Consider the following 24,063-nt stretch of genomic DNA (forward strand, 5'->3'; position numbering starts at 1 on the left):
GTCTGCAGGCCGCAACTAATTCACCAGAGGGTCTAGTAGTAGAGGAGGAAAGGAGGGGGGGTTGGGTAATTAACCATTACGTATGAGTGTCAATCAGGAGCTGGACCAAAGCTGGACATCACACACACACACACACACACACACTCACTAATGCTTTGCCGACCATCTGGTTAAGGCGTTGGAGGGAGAAACTCTTATTAATATCTATGAGGATTATTAGGAAGAAGGGGGGGAGGATTGGGGAAGTCCATCCATTCAAACCTTTCTGTCAAACACACAAAGCAACAGCGCACAAACACACACACACACACACACATGCACACACCTGCTTTTATGCTTTAATTAGCCGCCACCCTCCATCCCCCCACTTCACCACCCCCGGACCTCTGAAAGATTTCCATTGTAATCTCCACGCAGGTGAAAGAGGAGACGATTTGAATAATCTACTAACCGGCGTCTCTTTGCCTCGCCGAGAGAGAGAGAGAGAGAGAGAGAGAGAGAGAGTGAAAGAACAACTTGTAGAAGTGAAAAATGAAGAGAGAGACAGACAGACAGATAGATAGAGAGACAACCTTTCTGGCAAAAACACTGAAGTGAATTCATTCGCCTGCTCAGGTTTACAGCGCTGAAACGCTCGGCGGCAGGCCGTATCATCAGTCTCCATGACAGAACACGAAAATCTATGTCTTGCAGTCAAGTAGCATCCAGTGTGAAGTGTCTGCAAATATTCCTTTTTGAAGAGGAACTCTTTAGGTCCGTCTGCGAGTGCGAGACAAGGACGCAGTGATCAAGAGCTGGTGTCTGGAACAAGGGGACATCGGGCTCAAGTGGAAAATGGTAACTAGATAACCAAGAAACGTATGTGATTGCAGTTACTGTATGAGTGGGTCGCTATGAATGTATGTAATACCATACCTCTGTATGCATTTATGTGAGTGTGAGTGTGTGTCATAAATGGTGCCATGCATTTGAAATAGATCCAGTCGCTTTTTTCTATTCCGGGGACCGGCACAATGGCTTTTTATGCAAATCTATGGGAGTCAATCTCCTGTCCATTTCCCCATCACACAAGTCCAAATGACAGTCCAATAATTTGGGCTGCATATATATAGGGCCATTTGATTTTCAAATGAGAGTGGGCAGGGTTTGACCCTCGCTAATAGCCAAGGCACAGCGGTAGACTTAATATCACAGATGCATAAGCACAGCCATCTCCATCTGAGGGAGATGGAGGAGAATAAAATGTGATGGAGGGAGGGAGGGAGGGAGGGAGAGGGGCGAGTTGGGAGATTGAAAAAAAAAAAAAAAGTGGTTTGATGAAAAAATAAATAAATAAGAAAAGGAAAATACAAAGAAGATGATGAAAATGAGAAAAGGGGACTCTTCTTTTGATGCATCTACAAATCCAGCCCCCTTTTCCTCCTCTTCTTCTTCTTCTTTTCCTCCCATCCCTCCCTCCTCCCTCATCACTCCCCTCGTTTAATTCCCCCCACCCCTCATTTTCCCAACCATGGTGTTGCCAAGAGGATCATGGGTAATGAGATGGCCTATCTGCGGCTCCCCAGGGGAGAGATAGAAAAAGAGAGAGAGAGAGAGAGAGAGAGTGGGAGAAGGAGAGAGTCAGAGACAAAACAAAGAGAGACACGGGGAAAGAGACACCTTCTATCTCTGTATGTCCCACTAACAAAGCGCTCTGTCCAAATGTCCTCTCTCTCCCCCCTCTCCGTCATAAAAAGTTGAGCATTTTATACGATTCTGAGTTCAAAGGAGAGCGTGAGCGAAGAGAAGGAAGGGGAAAAAAAAAGAATGAAAAGAAAAACAGAGATATGGAAATGTGCAATGGGCCCCGGACGTCCATTTCCGCTTGAATTATGACGGAAAGCTGGACAGACAGACAGGGGTGGGGTGGTGGTGGTGGTGGCTGAGGACAGTTTAAGATTTATTCGGACAGCCATCTGAGAAACAGGTGCCATGGCCTATGAGACACAGTGTGTGTGTGTGTGTGTGTGTGGGTACGTATGTGTGTGTGTGTGTGGTCCTTGACCATGCCACATTGACCATGAACATTCTCAACTCCTAATGACCCAGGGGCGAGCACAGCCCAGATCTAAACCTCAAAGCTCTGCGGGGACACACACATGCTCGACTCCCTAGTTAGTCCTGCAGCACTTGTGAATGGCACTGACAGATTTAAGCCCGTCTCCGTGTGCATTAAGGCCAGTGTTTGTTATTAAAAATCATAACGAAGCCATACATCATCATATTCAAACGCTAAGGCAAACACGAGGCCGGGCCAGCTATGGACACGCTATACGCTACGGCAACATTTAATGCGGAGCTTCTACCTCACACGCCGCCAGCGTACAAACGCTACGTTAAAACATCTTCCATGTTTCTAGGGGATAAAGATTTGACAGCTGTGATAATACTGAAGCGAGGTTCTGTGCACACTTTTTAATTTCCAATCTTGAGAGATAAAGTGGAAAAAAACACCCGTTAAAAGCAAACCAATCAGATTTCCTACATTTTCTCTCCAATAAGCAGCGAGGCGTACACCTCCGCTTTTTCCATATAAGGCCTACAACTTCCTGCGCCACCTGCTGTGCCCTGGACACCAGATGACTTGATGTCCATGTGCTGCTAATGTCATTTCCCTCTTGCAGTTTCAAAGTCTGGGAAAAAAAAAAAAACACTTTCAAACTCTCAATTCCCCTCAGAAGTACTCCATTGCTGCTACAAAGCAGCCATAAAATCTCATGAATATGCTTTTTGTTTGTATCTTCAAATGGTTTCCCATGCCATAAAGATATTCTGTGTTTCCAAAAAACCAGATGGTAAAGTCGTCAACACTCGGATCTTTTATGCGCCCGGCCAAGCTACCTCCATCCCCATGTGCTTTTCACCTCTGCCAATACATAAAAGGAGAGGTGTTTTTCTGGTCAAATAAAGAAATGATTTTTTTCCCTCTGCCTTTGCTCTGCTGCTCTATGCTTTCTCTCTCTCTCCCCCCCTCTTTCTGCTTTACTACCACATGTCCAAGGGTAAAATAGTGGGATTTCTGCCAGAGGCATTAAAAGCGTCATCTGTGGAACAGATTTGTTGAGGCCTGTGGGGTAGGCGGGCGGGTGGGTGGGTGGGTAGATGAGGTACAGGGGTGTACGGGTGCACGGAGGGGGCATTGGGATGACCCTCACTTGCCTTGGCTAAACTGGTGTTTGTGTGTGCCTAAAAAGACACTCCCCTGCTTTACTTAAAAGTTTCTTGGAAAGCAAAATAAGAACTAAATTAGGGAAAAATGTTCAGACAAGCCTCTTTGTTTTATTTCTGTACTGTTGATTGTGCTTCTCGGGTTTGCACATTTAATCACGACTGATATAAATAGCTTTCTTTGCATGATTACATAGCTGCCAGTGTTCAGTGTAGCCTAGGTAACTTATCTGACTATTGCCTCATTTTTAAATCAACTTAAACAGCTGCCAAAAGTGGCTCAACACTCGAACATTTGCAGGCACACACACCTGACAGTAAGGAGATCCTAATTAGTGTTAGGCTAATCAAGCTGATCCTATATAGGTTAACTACTGTATATGTAGGCCAGCAGGACTTTTGTTTAGAGTTTAAACATTTTATCTATTTCAATGTAATTAGTGAACAATCCCTGAGGACAGCCATCTCCAACTCATCCCACGCCAAGTCCAGCCATTGCCAGACTGTCGACCAATCCCGTGTTAATACGTACATCCTGTTTAAGTCAACTATGGCTGTTTTAAATAACCCTAAGAATGCCAATGTGCTTAATCCACTCAAGCCTCGGAACTGTAAGTAAGAATTGGACACAGATTTCTGAATAAATGCAATTCCTTTAAGATCACTGCATAATGCAGGAACCCCTTACATAAAAATGATTGAAAGGAGTGACTAAAGTCTGATGGGTCAGTGGAGCAAGACTCCTTTTATAAATATAATGTTGCAGATCAAAATGTTAATGAAAATCTTTGTTGTCATTCTGACTCATTTGAGTTTCCTGTTCCAACCTTTTAAAATTTTACAGCTATTCAAAAAAAAAAATCATATTTTGAAAATGAAATAAGTGTGACTAGGTCTTCTTATTACAATACAAAAGTTAGTAGATTAGAAAAAGAACTATAGTTGTATATTCTACTAAAAAAAATCAATAGAACCATGTTTTTTTATATCCTCTTACAGTACTTTTAAGGCACAACATACACACACACACACACGCACACAAACACCTCCCACTGCCAAATGTTGCGTACAGTAGTAAAGAAATCCTCATTAATGTAATGCACTTGATCCTGTCCTGTAGGTCAAGGCCTCGGAAATGTAACAGCATCCTATTAAGCTGAAGGAGACGTCTGACAAACTAAATCACCTTAGATATATTGGAGAGGAGAAAGATGCCAAATATTGGTCGTGTTGGAGTTTCTTTGCGGGAGCTGTTTACTGCTCAGAGAGTGAAGAGTTTAATTAGTTAAGTACGCGACTTGTGTGTGAGTTTACCGCTCTGATGGGCAACTAGTGGGGTAAGCCTGCGACAAATCACGACCAAATAATCCCGACACATAAAAGGTTACCCTGTTGGCCTGAAGAACAGAGAATCTGCAGAAGAGCTGTGCACATGTGTACATAAATTATGTGTGTGTGTGTGTGTGTTTCTGGAAACATTAATTATGAAATGTAAATCTGAAACCATAATGAAACAATAATTCAGAATACAAAACAGTACATAAAATAGTTTTGGTAATGTTTGTTGTATAGAGTGTGGTCTACTTTCATTGCTCCATTATTCAAAACTAAATGGCTCTACATCCTCAGCATGAAAACAAATTCTTGATTTACTCCAGAATTATTTACAGCTGGAAACAAACAAGCTGAAGATAATCAAGACTTTGAAACATTTGAAGCTCGCTGATAGGACGTGACTTGTGTATAATTAACAGTAACAGCAGTGCCAGCTGGTCATAAGCAGGACATGTACCCATATCCGATGGAAATCATCCTGGGCGCTCTAACGGTGACCTTTTCCATCTCGGTCATTCCATTCTCATGGGAACTTTATATCCATGTGACAGTGCAGTTAAGGGGATGGGGCAAATTCATTATAAACAAAAACCATGTGTGCTTTTTCTAAATCTGGTGTTCCAGTAAGAATGCTGTTAAAGCTGTATTGTGCTGTATGTTATACAATATAATGTAAAAAATAAGAATGCGTTTTTACCTTGTAGAGGCGGATGGCAGCCTCATGCCTCTGGTTGGTGGCATGTAGTCTCAGTTTATCCACGCTGTTGCTGTAGTAGTCACAGGCGTTGCACTTGAGGTGCACAGGGTTGCCAATGGCCACACACTTTAATCTCCACTGGTTGGCTTTGCCTCCCTCCTTGATGTGGGCCACCAGCTGGTGCTTCTGCATGTGCTTGTCCGTCTTGCAGTGCAGCTGAAAGTTGGCCTTAAGCTGGGTGTTGTAGCTGCAGAGCTTGCACTGGTAGACGTCGCCGACCACGCAGCGCCACTCCTCTTCGGGCAGCGAGCGCTCGGCGCTGACGTGGGCGTTGAGAGCCTCCAGGCTGTCCGTGGAGTAGCAGTTGCACACGGCGCACTGGTAGAGGCGCAGCGAGGGGTCGTTGATGGGCGGCGACAGGGAGGAGAGGGAGGGGTCCTGCGAGGACATGCCGCCCATTCCGCCGGAGGACACCAGGGATAGGTCGTCTGCCATCAGTTGACCACTGGCGAGACGCAACTCCGCTGATAGGTCGCTATTCACTGTGGAGAAAACGAGCAGGTTAGAACGCAATGCAAAAAGGTGTTTAAAAGGTAGCGATTTCATAAGGATTACATACGTGGAAGCATAGGAGGATAACATGTCAGATAGAAGGCAGGCACAGAAGGAATACATGAAAACAAAGAGGTATGACAGAAAGACGGAGCTCGGACGAAAATGAAAGGCTGGCATGCATAGCGAGGGATAAAGGATAGAGGGAAAGAGAAAAGGCTCTTTTAATGAAATTAAGCGTGGTGAGAAAAGTGAGCCCTCCATGCAGGCCTCTCTCACACAAAAGGATTTGATAAAATAAAGCCTCACAGAGGACTAGGGCTCCTTACAAAGTCTCGTCTATAAAAAACCCTAATAGGATTGAATCAGGATCAATTACAATCATCCTTTTCAACTTGCTAACTTGCTCATCAGGTAGCTTTAATTACTGCTCTCAGCAATGGTGGGACAACGGTTTCAGGGCTCTGGGCTTTTCTCACATCCACGCAGAGAGATTTGAAAAGCTGATCAATGCATTATACGAAAAAAAGAAAAAAAAAAAAAGATACGCCATTCATAGAAATGTAATTAACTCTTTCGTTTGATCCCTTCATTGTCTCTCTATGCATGTTACCAAAGCTCATCATGTCGTTTTTTTCCAGATAATATCTCAACACGTGTTTGGAGCACAGAGGATTTTACACATCATCTGATTTTTTTACAGTTTAAGTATAATTCCCCCCAATTAGCGGATGACTAAATGTGTTTGTGTGTGTCAGTGTGTGCTGGTTTTAAAAAAAATAGCACACTTTTACCTGCATGAGGATGCAAAATCTGAGCAGAAATTTAAATATATTGTTTGTATACACGTATATTCATCCCTCACCTGTGTGTGCATATTTGTGTGAGCATTTGAATATATGAATATCCCGCTCGCACAGACTAAACCTATGTACAGCTGCGCTCACTATGGGGAGCTGTGTGTTATCAGTGTAATTCACTGAGAGTACATCTGCTGGCTGGGCTGTGACCTCCACACTAGAGGAGGGAGTGGGTGTGCAACACTGCAGGGTCATTGTTAAATCTCTCTCACTCCTACGGGAATCCGCTTCCTGCTGTGTGAGAGTGTGTGTGCGTATATGTGTGTGAGTCCTCTCCAGGGTGAGCGAAGGTGGGGTAGGGTGTGTATGGGGGGGGGGATTAAGCTGACTTAAGAAAATTACAAATGAAAGATTAAGAATAATTCTCATGTGGCGTCTCATAATCATTTTTTAATCAGTGAGAGGGGTCAAAGAAAGGAGACAATGACAGAGGGACAATATGAGAGCCGAGATAAGAGGGGAAGAGAAAGAGAAGAGGGTGCGGCAAGGAGGGAGGTGGGGGAAAGGTAAAAAGGATGGGAGCAGAAAAAAGAAGGTGAGAGGGCAGGAAGAAAAATGAAGAGCAACAAAGGAAAGGCAGAGAGATAAAAACAATACCCAGATGGCATCAGATATATGAGACAAAACACATAAAACTGACCAAGTGAAAGATGAGCAGAAGAAACGGAAAAACAAGCCAGAGGGCAAATATATTAAAAAGCAAAAAATACTTTTGTCACACCCTCCGCAGAAATGCATTTTTTTGCTTTTTAATTTCAGTTCTAATATCACTCACCTAGACCAGATCCAAGAGCAGCGGCGGTTGCAGGATCCAGCTGGAACGGGTTAATCATCATCTGAGCTTCTGGGCCGCTGCTTCCTCCTGGGCTCTCCAGTTTTACACCTGCCAGGCCCATGTTTTGAGCCAGGTAGTATTGGTAAAGCTCCGCCTCGGCCGGGGCCAGGCCCATGTGGAGGCTGTGTTGGATCTGCTTCATGTTCTGCTGCAGCAGCATCATGTTGTGCATGTGTTTCTCGCTGGTCATATGGATCCGCAAGTTCCGCGCCACGTTGGTCTCGTAGTCACACACCTGTTGGAAGCAAAGCGGGATAAATTCAACTTTTTATCGGCCTCTGTTCGTTTCTTTATCATCATCGAAGCATTGTTTTACACTTCAAATGAAATTATAATTCATTATATAATTGTCATTAAAACTAGAGATATCAAAGTTAACACAATAACGTGTTAACCCAAATTTTGTCTTAACGCCACTAATTTCTTTAACGCATTAACACAACTTGCGATTTTTAAGTAACCCCTTAAAAATCAGACGGGCCGCCATTGGGCCCGGCCGCTATTCGATCTTTCGGAAGTTGTAGCAGGCTCAGTTTTAGAGCTAAAGTGAAGAGTGACATCATATAAAACTAGAAAAACCCAAGGAATTCATTGGTACCAATCTTGTCATACTGGCTTGCAGCAAAGAATGCTAAATAATGCTCCAAACTTAAGCTAAATTTTGGCGAGGAAACACTGTCATGCCATTTTCAAAGGGGTCCCTTGACCTCTGACCTCAAGATATGTGAATGAAAATGGGTTCAATGGGTACCCATGAGTGTCCCCTTTACAGACATGCCCACTTTATTCTCAACCCATGCAGTTTGGGGCAAGTCATAGTCAAGTCAGCACACTGACACACTGACAGCTGTTGTTGCTTGTTGGGCTTGAGTTTGCCATGTTATGACTTGAGCATATTTTTTACTGCTAAATGCAGTACCTGTGAGGGTTTCTAGACAATATTTGTCATTGTTTTGTGTTGTTAGTTGATTTCCAATAATAAATATATACAGACAGTTGCATAAAGCAAGTACATTTGTCCACTCCCATGTTGATAAGAGTATTAAATACTTGACAAATCTCAGAATAAGCTGGAAGCCACAGAATAACATCAGATGTAAGCGTTTTAGTAATGCGGTCATGATGATTAATTTCTTATGGTTTCTGCAAGACTCGGAGATAATGCTAGAATGTATGAGAAATCCTGTTTTATAATGGCCAGAGGTCAGATGATGTGGCAAAGAAAAATAATAGACATAGTGACGCAGAGGGAAAGAACTGGCTCATTGTTTAGACATTGAAGCAAGCAAATTGGTATGTGGCTACCACAGCGTTACAATGCCACCGTTGTTTCATTACCTCACAGCGCCAAGTGGGCTTCTGTTTGGGCTTGGATGGCGAGGGTACACCGCAGCCTCCACCAAGGCTGGCACTGGGCACAGGGTTGGGGTGGTTATGGTTGTGGTTGTATTGTACCTCGGTGCCACCGTTCTGGAGTGTTTGTACGTTGTTCAGATGCTTGTCCGACTGCATGTGGATGCTTAGGTTGCCTTTGGTGGTGGTTGAGTAGTTGCATACCTAAAAAGGGAAGAATTAATACAGGGAAGCATGATATACACTCTATGCATTTATAACAAAAACTAGCTGATTTCTGATTAGTATTAAAATTCAGATTTTGAGATAATTATGTTAACCTTTACAGCTGTGTTGTTGAATAAAAAAGAGAAAGACAAACACATTTAACTCCCTCCTTCCTCCCGTCTAACATTGAATTTTCAATTGAGTAAAGATGTCCACCTCTAGAGGTTGCCATAACTGGTCAGATGCCTGTGCCTCAAAATTGGCTTCAAAAGCAAATTGCATCATCTATTTGCCAAGATTATGATATACTTTTTTCTATCAGCATATGTCCACCAAACCCAGTGATTAGTTTTGGTTAAATCAAGGATAAAAGTTGGCTTATAAAACCCAACCCAATAGAAAACATGAACATTTATGATTTGGAAATTTCAGAAAGACAAAAGTCCACATACAGTAGATGAAAAATTAGATGGACAGACCTCACAGCGGAAAGGCTTGTATCCACAGGTATAGCTTTCGCCTCTGGCTAAACGAGGGTGAGGCTGTCCTGTGCGGCAGTACGCACATGATCCACCAGACTCTGGATGTTTCTCCTTCATGTGGGCGTCCAGCGTCTGCTGGTACTTGTAGTGCCAGTTACACTTGGGACACTTCAGCGTCTTGCAGGAGTTACGTGAATGCATCATCGTCATATGCCCTCCCAGAGACCTTGAAGATCCCAAGACGGTGTCACACTTGGGGCACTCCACCCCACTACCTGGGGACCCTTCACCTGGACCAGGGGTACCAGGTGTCCCTGGAGTTCCAGGCGTACTGGGATTTCCCATGTGTTGATGCAGAGGTCCAGGACTCTCATCATCTCTGCGCAACATCATCATGTCAAGAGGATAGGAGGATGGCGACGACCCATCCCGTCCTGCCAGGGCTTCGCTGGTTGAGTCGTTGCTGCTCTCCCGCTCTCTGGCAGCTGCCAGGGCAGTGGACAAGCGGCTCTTCTCCATCTCCAGCTTCTCACACATAGGCAGGGAGGATGAGGAGGTGGATGCAGGGCCTTTGCTGTCACTGTTAAACTTTAGCACATTGTTGGAAAGGGGGGAAATACTTTGGTTTAAGAGAGGGAAATCTTTGCTACTGGTGCTGTCGGCCCGCTGGCCTGTCATCGCCATGGTCATGGCCTGTTCCTCCTCCTCATCTGCCTCCATTTCTACTCCACCACCATTGGAGTAGGCATCCTCATCCTGCTCTGGACTTTCTCCTCCAACTGCACCGGGCTCCCGCTTGACGAGCGGGTACTGGCTCAGGTCCGGCCCATTGGGTTGCAAAGTGCATGTGTCCCTAAGGTGGCCCTTGCAGTCACTATCAGAGTTCCGACCTTCCAGGTTACCACCAGTGGCAGCAGCAGCAGAATTCCCGCTGGGGGTCCTGTGGGCACCAGCCCCTCCCCCGAGGTTTGGGTTGGTCTCAGCCTTTGGCATGGTTTGGGTTCTGGGGATTTGGTCATTGGAGGAGCTGCTGGCACTGCCCTTCAGGAAGGCAAAGCCTGCCTGAAGGGAATCGGTACTCTCCCCACTACTGTGGAAAGCATTCCACAAACCGCGGAGCCCCGTGTCTGGCCCTAGGAAGTTGGCAGGTGTGGGAAAGTGGGGTAGCACAGAGTTTTGGGGGGTTTTTGGTTCCAGAAAGCTTATAAGAGGTTCTTTGTCCTTGCCGATGCCCTGGATGATGGCAGAGACGTGCTTGTTGCTCAGCAGCTTCTGTTCCTGATCATTCAGGGTCATACGGTGGTCATGGACAGCATGTGTCACGAAGGAACGGCTGTAGCCAAAAGACAGCTTGCACAGGAAACACATCAGCACAGGCTTCCGCCGTCCATCGGCCACACAGCCCTCAAACTTGGACAAGTCCACATTGTTAGGGACATCTTTGGACACACAGGAGTTTTTGGCTGCACCATCCGCCTTCAGATAGTCTTTGTCATTCTTGTGGCGGAGGTCATAGACACGGAAACTGTGCAACACGGGACCAGCGCCCGCCAGCCCTCCAGCTGAGGTATTTGGGAAGGAGGGGTGGTCGGCCACTAGGGGGTTGTTCCCCAGGGATGAGGCGATGTGGAAAGTGTTGATGATCTGGGGGTAGAAGGACATGGGTGCAGCGGGCTGCTCCAACCGATCCCCCCCTGGGCTCTGGCCACTGTTGACCTGGGCATTGGGGAAGGGCTGGGGGGACAACAGGCCCCTGAATTGGAGAGGCCCAGAGAGCCCCCCCTGGTTGCCACACTGCTCTTTGGCGTCCTCCAGGATGAAGGCAGAGCCATCGGGCTGGTAGATGATCTCGCCGCTCAGGTTCTCCACATCACTATCCTCTTCCATCTCCATCTCGCTGTTCATTTCCCCCACTTCTGCAGCACCCAACTCACGCTCTCCTTCATCTTCACTCTCCTCCCCTAACATCCCTTCAACCTCCTCACCCTCCTCGTGACCTCCAGTGGTAGGCAGGCGGGCGTTGGGGCAGTGGTGCTCCATGTATTTTTGTAAACTGGAGAAGGAACTAGAACATTCGTTGCAGGGGATCTCCTTTGCCGGTGCCACAGGAGACGTGGCAGGGGCAGAACAGTCCGAACCCAAAGCTGCTCCTCCTCCTCCTGGTAAAGTCCCGGTAACACTCCCTTTGTTACCGGTAGTAAAGCTTTCTCTCCGACTCTGTTCGGTTACAGAGTCGGTGGTTGCACTGACATTGGTGGGGGTAGCAGTGGACCTCAGTGGGCTCACAGCGGGCTCTCCAAGGCCATTCTCTGGCTCTCCAATGGCAGCAGGCGACGATTGGTTGTTGTTGTTGGCGGCGTTGTTGCTGTTGGCGACACTGGTCTCCATGGCGACGACGGAGTTGTCCTCAGCAGCAGCGTCCAGCCTCTGGCCACCATGTTCCTGCTGCCGTGATGATACCATAGGGGGAGAGTCACAAGTTGCCATGACGACCACTACATAGGGATCTCATCTCATCCAGCCTAACAGGGACCTGAGTTGGGGAAAGACAAAAGGACAACATAGATTTAGTGAATGGGGTTTAACAGCAGATGATGATGAGATTGATTTCTCTTTGTTGGTGATTTCAATACTGAATGTGCTGATCAGTTATATATAGACACCAAAAGTTCCTGAGTTGTATCTAAAATGCAACAAAACAGCATGACAGGTATCTACCTCTATATAGCCTACCACCTACCAGTAATAAGAACAGCGTTAAGTAGCTAGCACCATGACAACTTTTGAAAAGTGGAGGAATCCAATATTAACTGCTCCCGCTTGCATCTTTGTCTTATAACTGGCAGACTGAGATTGCTTGCCACAACTACAGAAAAAAACCCATCCTTGAACAAAAGTTTAGTCTCTTATTGACCCCAGGGACCAGAGCTTGGAAACAGGGGAAATTAGGTATAAATGAATGAAGCGGCGCCCACGACAGCTGGCAGTGGGGAAGTTTATAGGAATAACCCAATTGTCTAGTAAATAGACTCTCTGATCGAGATACCACTGTGCAACACTGGAAGTGGGAAGCAGTTTCTGTTGTGTGTGCGTGTGTGTGTGTAATGCTGTGTTAAAAGAGTATGATGTCAGGCTAGTACCAGCTAGCTTTGCATACTCTAACACACAGAGGCAACACTTATCAATCAAACAACTTGTATGCAGAACAGTTAGTGTCTTACAACACATTCTCACTCTCAACTTGTCAAATACCGCCAGTCGGTCAGTGCCCCTCGGAATCGAAAACGGACACACAGGGTGACACTGACATGACATGATGGTGTGTCAATATACGCTTGTTACATGCATAGCATCCTTTCAAAATAAACCTCCGTTCTCACAGGAAGTTAGGTTTAGGCAACACAACCAAGTAGTTAGGGTTAGGAAACAGTCGTGGTTGACATTAAATTCAGTGACTAGCGACTCACGATACTAACGACTGACGTGACTCACAAGAATGCCGATACCAGCGAGTCATGTGACTAACGACTGACATGACTAAATAAGTGAACTTTACTTTTAGTTTTACACGGGACATAACCACCGGTCTTGTGGTTGAAAGTCTTGTGTTTGTTTGACCCATTCGATTCCATTGATGAGCTGAGAGTGAGACCGGGTTGTCCTTTAAGAGGAAGAGCGGATTGGAGTTGGAGGAGTCTTCAATCATTGGCTAAATCAGTCTTGGCATGATCTTACCAGTCAACTAGGCAGCACCTATTAACCTATTAATGCCCTGAAGGTTAGACTCAGTGTGGACAAGAGAAGTATGAAACTGTGTATTGTCAAGCAGCTAAGGAAAGGTAGAACACATTTTCTAGACGAGGTTGCAGATGCAGGAATAAATCAGGAAATTAAAAACAGTATTTACATTAATAATATTTCATATGTCTTTTCATATAGGAGCTATAAAGGAAGGAACGAGACAGAGAGGGAAAGAGAGAGAGAGAGAATGAGCTTCCATGAGGAATGATGTTTGGAATACCAGTGAGATGCTATCAATCCTGGGCGGCTGCCCATCTCTCAACCCCTCACTACTTCAATCTCTTGGCTTTTCACAACAAGCCACAAATGCAAACGCAAAGGCACACACAAATGCACGCACACAATGTGCAAAAAGAAAAGCCTCCTAAGCCCACAAACACACACAGCATCCCAGAGTCATTTCATTTTGTAATCATAGGCATAATTTCCCATCACCTAAAGAGAACAAGAAGAAACAACAAAGCCATAAGGGGAGAAAAAGAATAACAGACTAAAAGCTTGAGAACCGAAGCTCCATTGCTACTTAGAAGAAACTGCTTTCTTGCTCGGCTAAATGCAACAAATGAACTAGTTGTGCATGCCAGTGTTTTTTTTTTTTTTTTTCACTTGATACAGTACCAGCGCCTTTCAGATGCTTGCGTGTAAATGAGCTGGCATTAAAAGAAAGCTTTAAAGAGCCATGTTAACCTTTAACCCAATCCACCTGCTGCTTAATTCTCCCTCTCTTTTTCTACACTCCCTCTCTCTCTCTCGCACAACAAAGCTACAAAGCAATTAGAGGATTAATCTGCAACAATCCCGGGCTAAACAAAGCCAGTGGGAGGGACAGTAAAAGCGTGAGGAATGAAATCAAACATGTGTGTGAGTATGTTTGTGGGTGCACGTGTGTGCACGCGCTATAATCAGGTCTAATCTGACATATCCCAGAGATGATTCCATGGGGGACTAGTGATAGATTAAAAGAGAGAAATTATGTTTTCTCTCTCTGTGTCTCACTCAGTTTTCCGTCTCTCTGTTTGTGAGATTAAAAGGAAAATTTGCAAGGAGCAGAAAATGAATTTCAGTGCTTATCTGTTCGGCATGGATGTGGCAAAAGGCGGGAGGTAGATGTGTAACATGTACATGACAAAGTCGCCTCTGAAGCATAGGTATGTACAGTCAGACAGGGTAAAGCATAGAGAAAATATTGTTATTTTCTCACATTTTAAAAGCATCTTTATGGATTGCAAAAAAAGTGTTTGAACTTGAAAATGTATGTAGTATACACTGTACATTTCTGTGACCAATACCAATAACTATCTTCACTGTAAACTCCACCCAACTGCTAGATAAAGAAGATTCAAAACACCTTATCTGATATTATTTTAAGTGATTTTTAGCCCACGGCACAGATCCCTGAAGATAACAACTATGGTTTTTCTACATTTCTACACACCAACACACCTGTCTACATGTTAACTCACACTTGTAATTACAAAGAAATTTGCAGCAATTATCTCTGCATCCTAAACAGGCCAATGCCACAAGAATGCATGGTATTAACACACACACACACCGAGCCTGTTTCACCACAAATTTCTCAGTTTTAGATAAAGCTGCGCTGCCTGTACGACAGAAGAAGAAAAACGAAATGATTTAGCAGTAGGGAAATATATATATATATATATATATAAAATAAAGGTTTTTCCACATCCAGCTCAGTCAGCTTTTTACCATAAATCATCCATTATGCTCACCTTAGCACCAAAACCACATACTGGGCTTCTTCCTCCAAACATGCACATATACCATTTTTCCACCAGTGCCCCTCTCACCAAGGTTTGTCTTTAATGTGATTGAGGGTAAAGCTGTTCAGAAGCAGTGGGTTTGAGAGCTAATGCGACACATACGACAGGATTTACTACTTGTCAGTGGTGTCATTCCACTGCTTATTTCATAGGGGAGCAACCCCCTTTGAATTGTAGCTCGGACATAAAACACTGTGGTTTATGAATTATGCATCTCCTAACACTTTAAGTATGGAATTATGTCTCATGGATAAGCCAATGTGTTAAGCACTCGGCACCGACACGTCACCCCTAATGCTAACAGGTTAGCAGCTGTTTACACCTGCGCTGCCTGCCAACAATAACGCAACTGTCCATTATTTTGTTATCCCTGGTTGTAATTGAACACATGAATTGTGCCACCGACAGAACACTGACAAACAAAAATAACACTATGTGACTGATGCTTAAGTTGGACATCAGTGACTCTTAATAATTGACTCCATAGTGGAGCTGTTTTCTGCTTCCAGAAAACCAGATGCAGGATCTTAAAGGGGAACACCACTTAAATTCTGAATTCCAACATGTCGTTTCCATGGCCTGGAAAAGTGCGATCAATATTTGTGAACATGAGCTGGCTCAAGGCCAGAAACCAGAGAAGTAAGTCTCAAACTTGGGATGTCATCTGGTGTAAAGTCTGGAGCTGCCCCATAGACAATGACTGGGAGACTGATTTTGTGGACCCACAGAATGTTTGTTTTCGTTTTTATACCCAGATGAGCTTTATTCTTGTTGTAGTGTTCTCTGTGAAACAGAAAACGTACCTGTAACATCTTTCCCAATTCATTGTCTATGGAGCAGCTCCACACTTTAAACCCAGTTCATCCCAACTTAGAGTTTTAGCACTCTGGTTTTTGGCTTTGGGAGAGAGTTGTTCAAGTATATTAATATTTTTAGGGCTGTCTTAGACAATAGGAATAACATGTATGAATTTTGAAAATGGGTGTATTTCCCCTTTAAGTCAATTGCTAAAGTATTAGCTCTTATATGAAAGAGCGCTGTGGTGCAATGCAGCCGTTTGAAGTCATTCTGATCCATTCAGCATGAGTTCATTTAGCATAGTTGGACAGTCAGAGAAGTAATTAGACGTCTGGTCTTGCTATCAAGTGAATATAATATTTTCCCTCTTCAACCTTTCTGAGCTCAAAGTAACATTTTGGACATCAAAATCTTAAGACCTGCGCAGATCAATATAATAACTTGTAATCAGCTCTATAAAAGGGCTGATTACTTGACATTTTGTCTCAAGAGTAAACAGATGGAAAAGTTATCCGCCGTGCTTCTTCTTCTTCTTCTTGTTTTGCTCCATTCGCACCTTTTCACAGCAGCAGTGCCCACTCCTCGCTTCTTTTAAGGCAGATCGTGTTACCGCTAGCGAGGAAACCTTCCTCTCTCTCTCCCCCACTGGCTTCCTTCGCTCTGCTAACCAACCAGACTACTTTCGTTTGAAAGAGAGCGATAGATAGACAGATACATAGAGAGAAACTAACAATGAAGCCCAGGTTTTTCCACACCGCAGAAACAGTCCCCTTCTTTTAACAGAAGAACAAAAGGGATGGCCTGAGCCGCTCCTACCTCTGTTTTTTAATTAAGCATGTCCCCTCGCTTTCACACGCATGCACACGGACGCAGGCTCACACACAAACACACACATACACTAAGGTAATTAAAGTGGCAGATCAGATCCAGTGAGAGGCAAATAATAGCCCAGGAATGCCTGGTTTTGGACACTGCTAGTTCTGATGGGAGAAAAGGGGCTAAGAGACTCTTTGGCCTATTGTTTTTCTCACCCCTCCCCTCCTCTCTCCTCTATCCCTCCATCTGCTTTTCAGTAGCTCCCTGAGAGACAGAGAGGCAGTCAAAAGTAGGGGATTTCTCCACTTTTTTTCTCATTTTTTCCCAACTTTTCTCCTCCGACTCGGGTTATTCTTAAAGCGCTTCCGGTTTAGATAGAAGTTGCATTCTGTGCTTACAAAAGCTGCCACATACGCCAAAAAGTGCATTCACTGGGGCCCCGCGTTCAGTTGTAATAAATGTGCTGATAACACATGATGTGTTACAACAACATGTCCACAGTGCAGACCCGAGACACCGAGCTTCATAGCAATGTCAGGGTCTCCTCCCGCTTTTGTCCTCCTGTCAGACTACCACGCATTAGCCAGAGATGCAGACTGTTAAATGCCAAACCTGTAATTGCAGTGTCGCCACACACTGCCGTCTTTGTTTACACGTGGGATCTGTTAGGTTCAAATTCTTCATCACTAACTGTCCGGTACCTTAATGCAAGGGCAGACAGGCGCTGTTAATACCGCTGCGAATATTTATACGATCTGTAAACACTGGAATTAGGCAGATCTGTGCTTCGGGGATGTGGTCTAAGATGTTTTTTTTCTTTCTTCTTGTCAAACTGTTTGGACACATATGCGAGCGCGGCTAATAAGTGGTGAAATTAAATCCAGACTGCATCTTTGAGGTGACCCATGAAAGCTTGTAAAGTCAAACAACAAAGTCAGGAGACAGCGTGAGACTACGGCTGTGTGTCCATTCCTCGAGGTCTCCTGGAAGGTCATCCCTCTCTCGGCATGTGGCCCCTCAGTCTAACACCAAATCTTCTATCAAAATGTCACCAAGCGTTAGCCAAAGACAAAGGCGAAGGGCGCTGTGAAAGCCGCTGCATCCATCTCCCACTGTCAGTGCCATGAATAGGCCTACTCTGGTCTAATTAGACCTGTTTATTTGTTGCCATGCAGAAACGGAGGGATGAAAAAACGAAGTGCATGAAGGAGGAGGAGGAGGAGGGGAATTATCTCCTTCCTCACAATGAGAGAGGAGCTTCTTCGGCTGCCATCAAAGAGCGCCGGTGTGTGCGTGCGTGCGCAAACACATATGCACACATGCACACAATCACAGAAGAGGGCCTAATGCTCTCTGTTTAAAGTCTTAAAAGGACAGAGGGGGGGAATTGCAAAAGGATGAGAAAGTGGGAGGGCTTTTGCGTGACCAAGTGTTTTTTTACTTCTTAATCTTGCAGAGGGTTTTTCATGCAGCCCTTGTTTGTTGCCCGGAGGTGTAATATTAGACCCTAGATGCCCCCCCCCCCCCTGTCCCACACCCTTTTCTGTCCGCCTGTCCTCTTCCCTGTGTCTCCCTCTTGAGCAAAGGCCTTCATTACCAAAAGACACCTTATCATTATTGCAAAGGCGCGGCCCCAGACACCTAAAGCAAGCCCCACTCCATTTAGCACAGGAATCTTGTTCGACAAATTACCTACTCCGCCGAAAAAAATGCCTTTTAGCAAATCAAAATCAAAATTACGCCCACATGAGCAATGATCTCGGATTGTAGAAGGAGGCAAAGGAATGGAAGGGAAGGGTTTTAGAGGAGGAGGGGGATAATGAGGAGAAATGTAGAGGACGGAAGTGGGATTTTTTTTTTCTTTTCCTAGAGCAGGTATGCAGGTTCTATCCCTCAGGTTGATGACAAGTAAATTGGTCTCATTGGTTGCTCAGGTAACATACACCCAACTGCCCTCGGGTCCTCACCTGATATTTCATTGTTAGAGAAAAAAAACTATATCTGACTGGGGTGACCTTGGTTAGAATCAGCAACATGTGACACACGGAAATAGTCAAGTATGCAAAAACAAACTTGTTGACCAAGGTGAGAACAAATAGTGAACCCAGGGGCCGTGATTGTCTTTTTTTCTCTCTCAGAGCAACAAGAGAATCATATCACTCAAGCCACGGATGGGTCCCCAAATCTGATTTAGGATCAGGTTACACCAGCCCCTATCCAAACTGCAACCAGGATGAGGCGAAAACATCATTTGCTTAGAGGCAACCACCTCAAACGCTCAAGGACATCCTATTGAGTTTACAGCCCAGTTAAATTTTTGTTTTTTCATTATAATACTTTGGATTATATCAATGTCGGTGTTTATCTGCTGCTTGTACGGTTTCATAGAGACACGGTTTAATGGATTAAAGACAACTTTGACTGGCTTTTTTTTTTTTACAAATGGACTTTGGGCTTACGCAGTCCAGTCTAAATATATGCACAAGTCTCACGCCTTTGAAGAAGCGATATTTCAAACTAAACTCAAACTGAAACATGAAAATAAACAGTCAGACACTGCTGGGTCGCAGTCACCACTCGCTGCCCTCGCTAAAGATTTTCTCCCCAGCATCAAAGGCAAAGCCAATCTACATAGCTAATGCCTCCATTTTTTTTTTTTTTTTTTTTTTTACTCCCCTTCCTCGAACTCAAAACAGCAAAGACCGAGGGGGAGTGAAAAAAAAAAAAAAAAAAAGTGGGGATTTTTCTTTTGCCGGCAATCTGGAAACACTCTCTAGTTAATTAGGGTTGATTGGAAATGAACCGCACAAACAAAGGGCAGCCTATGCCCCGACTATTATGACCGTGCACGCGTGCGTACACGTGCACAGGGGGGGTACTATAACCACCTTAGAAGCGCATGCTGGTAGAAGCTCCGCTCTAGACTCTTCCCCTCGTCTCTCTTTGCCCCCTCCGCCTCCGCCGCCGCCACCGCCACCCCCCAGATTAAGGGAATGCACCGCCAAAGAATGTGTGACGACCTCCACTGCCACAGAGCAAAACTTCCAGCCCCTGACGCCACAAAAGGCAAGAAGGTAATTAAGTTTGAAAGAATAGAAGCACTGCCACAAACAAAGCACTAGTGTCCATGGGGAGGGATTGGAGGGGGGGGGGGGATTGTGTATGTGTGTGCGTGTAGAGGGGGGGTGAGGCAGAAAAGCCATTAACATTCAGTGGCCGGGTGAGAGAGAGGAAGGAGGGCAAAGGGGAACTGAGGATGCCATTCTCTCGCTCTCTCTCTGCTTCTCCTCGTCTTTCTCTATCGCAGCACGACTCGTCTGTCCATTCTTTTTATTTATCTCTCTTCTTTTTATTTTCTCTCAATCGCCCTCACATCTGGTTCGGACCCCCCCAACCGTGCCCTCCCAAATCACCCCCTCACTACACCCTCCAATGCTCTTTTTGGCCCCTTTGCTGTTCCTTGTTGTTGCTCCCTGTATGAGGGGTGCCCCCCTACAGTCAACACACACACACACACACTACTTTTTTATGCCAACTCTTGATTATCTGCTTTGCAAAGGCTACGTTTGACGCTTTGCATACGCTGAAGGCTTGAGGACAGAACTAGCACACATCGGTTACCACCTGAGAGTGCTAAGAGCTAACTAGATTAGCACGGTACACACTCAACATTCACACACACACACACACACACACACACACGGACTCACAACATGCAAACACAAAACACACACAGGGAGCTTTCATCTTTTTTTTGCCACATCTCCAGCAAAGCAGTTTAACTCAATTAGTAAAGAATGTAATTTTATTTACAGACTCCCAAGTAACTCGTAACACACACACACACACACATACACACACACACACACACCCAAAGACTCGCACAGTATAAGCAAACTATCCCTCTCCCACGTGGTTGGGAGCTAAGAAAGAAGTATTCATCGCTCTTGCATGTGTGTCAGTCTGTGTCTGTGTGTGTGTGTGTGTGAGTGAGTGCATGTGTGTTCGGACAGTGGAAAAGATCATGAGACACATTTACGTCAGATGAGTGAATCAGACGAACCACTGCTAATTTCAAATGAGGGATTCTTTTGAAGAGAGGAGAAGGGTGAGAAAGATGAAGTTAAAAGTCAGGGAGAGGCAGACAAACAGTTGGCAACAATAGGTAAGTGAGCGAAAGACAATTAAGCAAAACTTTTATAGGCGTTTGCGCGTCTACTGTCCACCTCTTTCTGAGGGAAAAGCAAGTCGCCAACTAATTGTGGTTGTCGCGGCGTTATGTGTTTAGCAATCTGCCTCTCTCTTTGTCTCCGCATCTCACCAGAGATGTGGATTAGCGCTAAAATGATGACTGCTTAATCCTTGATTTGCCTGTGCTAAATAAATATTAATCTAGCCTGCTCATCGTGCTCTTGTAAGGTACAACATACACAATATGAAAGGGCTTAGCTGTTACATAAATCGCAGCCTTATCCTTTGGATGAGGCAAAAGCATGAGACCATAAACACATAAACACACACACACACACACACATAGACACACACCTCCTCTTTAGCGATAACATGGAGAAGTCGAAGGGGGTGGCAGGGTGGGATTATTTGCCAAGTGAAATTAATAATCCCGCTAAATACAAAGCCTGAAAAAAAATCTCTAAAAAAAAGCATGTTTTCTATTGGGGCGTGTAGATGCACACACTTATACATCACCCGGCAAGAACAAAATAACAAATATCACTCATTTGTGTTGATTCAGACCCCTTCTCTCTTTCTCTCACTCTGCCTCTCAGCAGGTTTGTTTAGAAAAAAAAGACTGCTGGGAACATGAAAAATGAAAGCTACCATTACTGGACTCTCTCACTCACACACACACACACACACACACACACTTAAATTGACAAGGCCGTGGTGGTGCAGCGCAGAAGAGGTTAAGCAAACATTGTCCACGTCAGTCAAGGATAGCACACACTCACAGACAGACACAGAGAGCAGTCTCTGACGCAGGCGTTTTCACATCCACATGGCAAATATAAACGGTTGGTTATGCTGTATCGACTAGCACGGGCGTCCGATTCTCTGCTTGTATTTTAAGCTGTGATAACTGCGACGCTTGTGAAACAACTTGTATGTGCAGACCTCAAAAAAATAGCATGATGTATTCCTAAAAATACTTTCATCACAAAAATACTTTTCCAGCAGTGGAATGAATTTTGCAAGAGCAGTAAGTCCCACTGATTCCTTGGAACCTGTTATTAAGCATTACAAACTAATGTAGCAACTCTACTTGTTGCCTAACATTCATTCCTTTTTAGGAAAAGGGACAAAAAATGTCACAAATGTTGCCCTTTATGGTGAAAGATGTGTATCGAGTGACAGAGAAACAGTACAGCCAGTGATAGGACAGGACATGTTAGTCAATGCATTGTGCCACAGCAGTGTGGTTGGCTGGCTGTCTCAAATGCTAGTTATTACTCTATTATGGTCCAAACAGGCCGGGACATCTTGTCTCTCCATTGTGTTAAAGTCAGCTGATTTATGTCTGTTAACCTGTGCTTATCTGTCCAATTACACTGTCAAGTACAAGCGAGGAGGACAGGAGAGAAAAGAAGCGAACATCTGCTTTTACATTTAACAGTTAGGACACCTCGCTAATTGTACAGACGTTTCTCCGACATGGCGACCGTTCTTTTCCAGGGGTAACAATAAAGTTTAAAGTTCAAACCCCCGCTGTTTTCTAAAGACGGTACTCGGCGGGACCCTAGCCCTGTTATTATCTTCATAAACATAATCATAGGGCAGGTATCCTGACTGACGCCACAAGCTATGTGCCCCTCACTTAAACAGCTCCGAAGCACTTCTCTGACACGCCACAAAAAAAAGACTATTAATGTCTTGAGCATTTCGACGGGTAAAAAATGTGCATTTGCTATATGAAAAAAGCACATTTAGGCACACTTGTGTACAGAGATGGGAGCAAGCAGAGCAGGGATTTGTGGAAAAACACAAATGCACACATACCTTTTGGCTTTCCGAGAGCTCGAATACTCGTGACAGGTCTAATTTCTGGACCCAGGGAATTACTAATTAACTTAAGCTTTTCGCTCTCTATTTAATTAGAGAGGTCTCCAAATGAACTTTAGACCAAAGCCATTTGCTTTTTAAACAAACCCCCTTTTTCTGACAGCTGTTGCGAGTTTGCCCTCTTCTCACAAAAACCACAAGGAAAGCACAGTTGTTATTTATGCCATCATAGGCTCTTTTACTGGTTACCGTGGGAGGGAAGAAAGAGAATGGTGGTGGTGGGGAGGAGTGAAGGGGGCTGGGGGGGGAGATGAGCAATTGAGTTGAAAAGTGTACATTTTAATTGGATTTCACTACAAACAAACAACTGTCAGATGTAATTAGCGTGGTTTTAGATTAGCGCCATAATATTGCTTTATCAAATAAACACCATGTCACGCAAATCCAGGGGCCCGGCCCGCTGAGAGGGAACCGAGATGAAATGGACCCATTACCTCGCCGTTCGCTGCAGGAAATAACCGCTATTAGATAGAAGTGACACAATAACATATTGGAATCTAACATGTGAGATTAAAAAATGTCTCACTGTGTGCTTACTGTTAAAATATCAACATGAAATGGTCTCTTTCTTTGCTCTCTTTTTTTTTCTCTGTATGTTGCATTGCCCTTAATGTGACAACCAGGGGACCGTGGAGGTCAATGACAAGGCAGCTGAAGACCAGAGTCAGCAATATATCTCGCTTTTTTTCTTTTGCTCTCTCTCAAACACACACATGAACTCACAGATTATGCTTACGGTGAAGCAAAGACACATTTCAAACATATATCTTATTTTTTAAATTACCTGAAAAGGGCAAGCAATCACTGTACGCTCTAGTCTATTAATAAAATCTCTGCTGCTACTTTAATATCACAAAAAAAGGTATAAGGATGAGTGTCTCCGACAAGCCAAAAAGAACACCGGACCATCCATCACCACATCTTGACACTTGTTTAGGGTATTGTGTTAAGGAAGAGGTCCAGTCTCCAGCCATACTTTGCTTTTTTAACAATTCCTCCAAAGCCTCCCTATATCTGCTCATCTAAACTGGGATGAAACACTGCGAAACTCCCCTCTTTATTTAGTCTAGGGGCAGGGAGCTGATACATCAGTGAAACCGCTGACAAAACCGGCCCTGTTAATACCTACAATTTCATATACAAGAACATTCCTGCGACTGCTCTGCTCTTCTTCTTTACTGTCACAGAAAAAAAACAGGAGTCTTATGTTTTTTTTTTCTTTTTAAAAGCAAATAATTAAAGATTATTCCACGGC

The 24,063-nt window shown here is 44.5% G+C and overlaps 1 protein-coding gene across 2 annotated transcripts in view; it reads right to left on the reverse strand.

Annotated features, from left to right (window-relative positions):
- The window catches only part of zfhx4 (zinc finger homeobox 4), an 83,581-nt gene that overhangs the window by 49,649 nt on the left and 9,869 nt on the right, over positions 1-24,063 (reverse strand). For both annotated transcript variants that reach the window (XM_037756280.1, XM_037756281.1), the window contains exons 2-5: positions 9,526-12,061; positions 8,825-9,043; positions 7,427-7,721; positions 5,240-5,781 (exon numbers count right to left, since the gene is read on the reverse strand). In XM_037756280.1, the coding sequence (XP_037612208.1) occupies positions 5,240-5,781; positions 7,427-7,721; positions 8,825-9,043; positions 9,526-12,015 (3,546 nt within the window). In that variant the 5' untranslated portion in view covers positions 12,016-12,061. The remainder of the gene's footprint in view (positions 1-5,239; positions 5,782-7,426; positions 7,722-8,824; positions 9,044-9,525; positions 12,062-24,063) is intronic.

This window comes from Sebastes umbrosus, chromosome 21 (assembly GCF_015220745.1).
Source record: "Sebastes umbrosus isolate fSebUmb1 chromosome 21, fSebUmb1.pri, whole genome shotgun sequence".
Lineage (NCBI taxonomy): Eukaryota > Metazoa > Chordata > Actinopteri > Perciformes > Sebastidae > Sebastes > Sebastes umbrosus.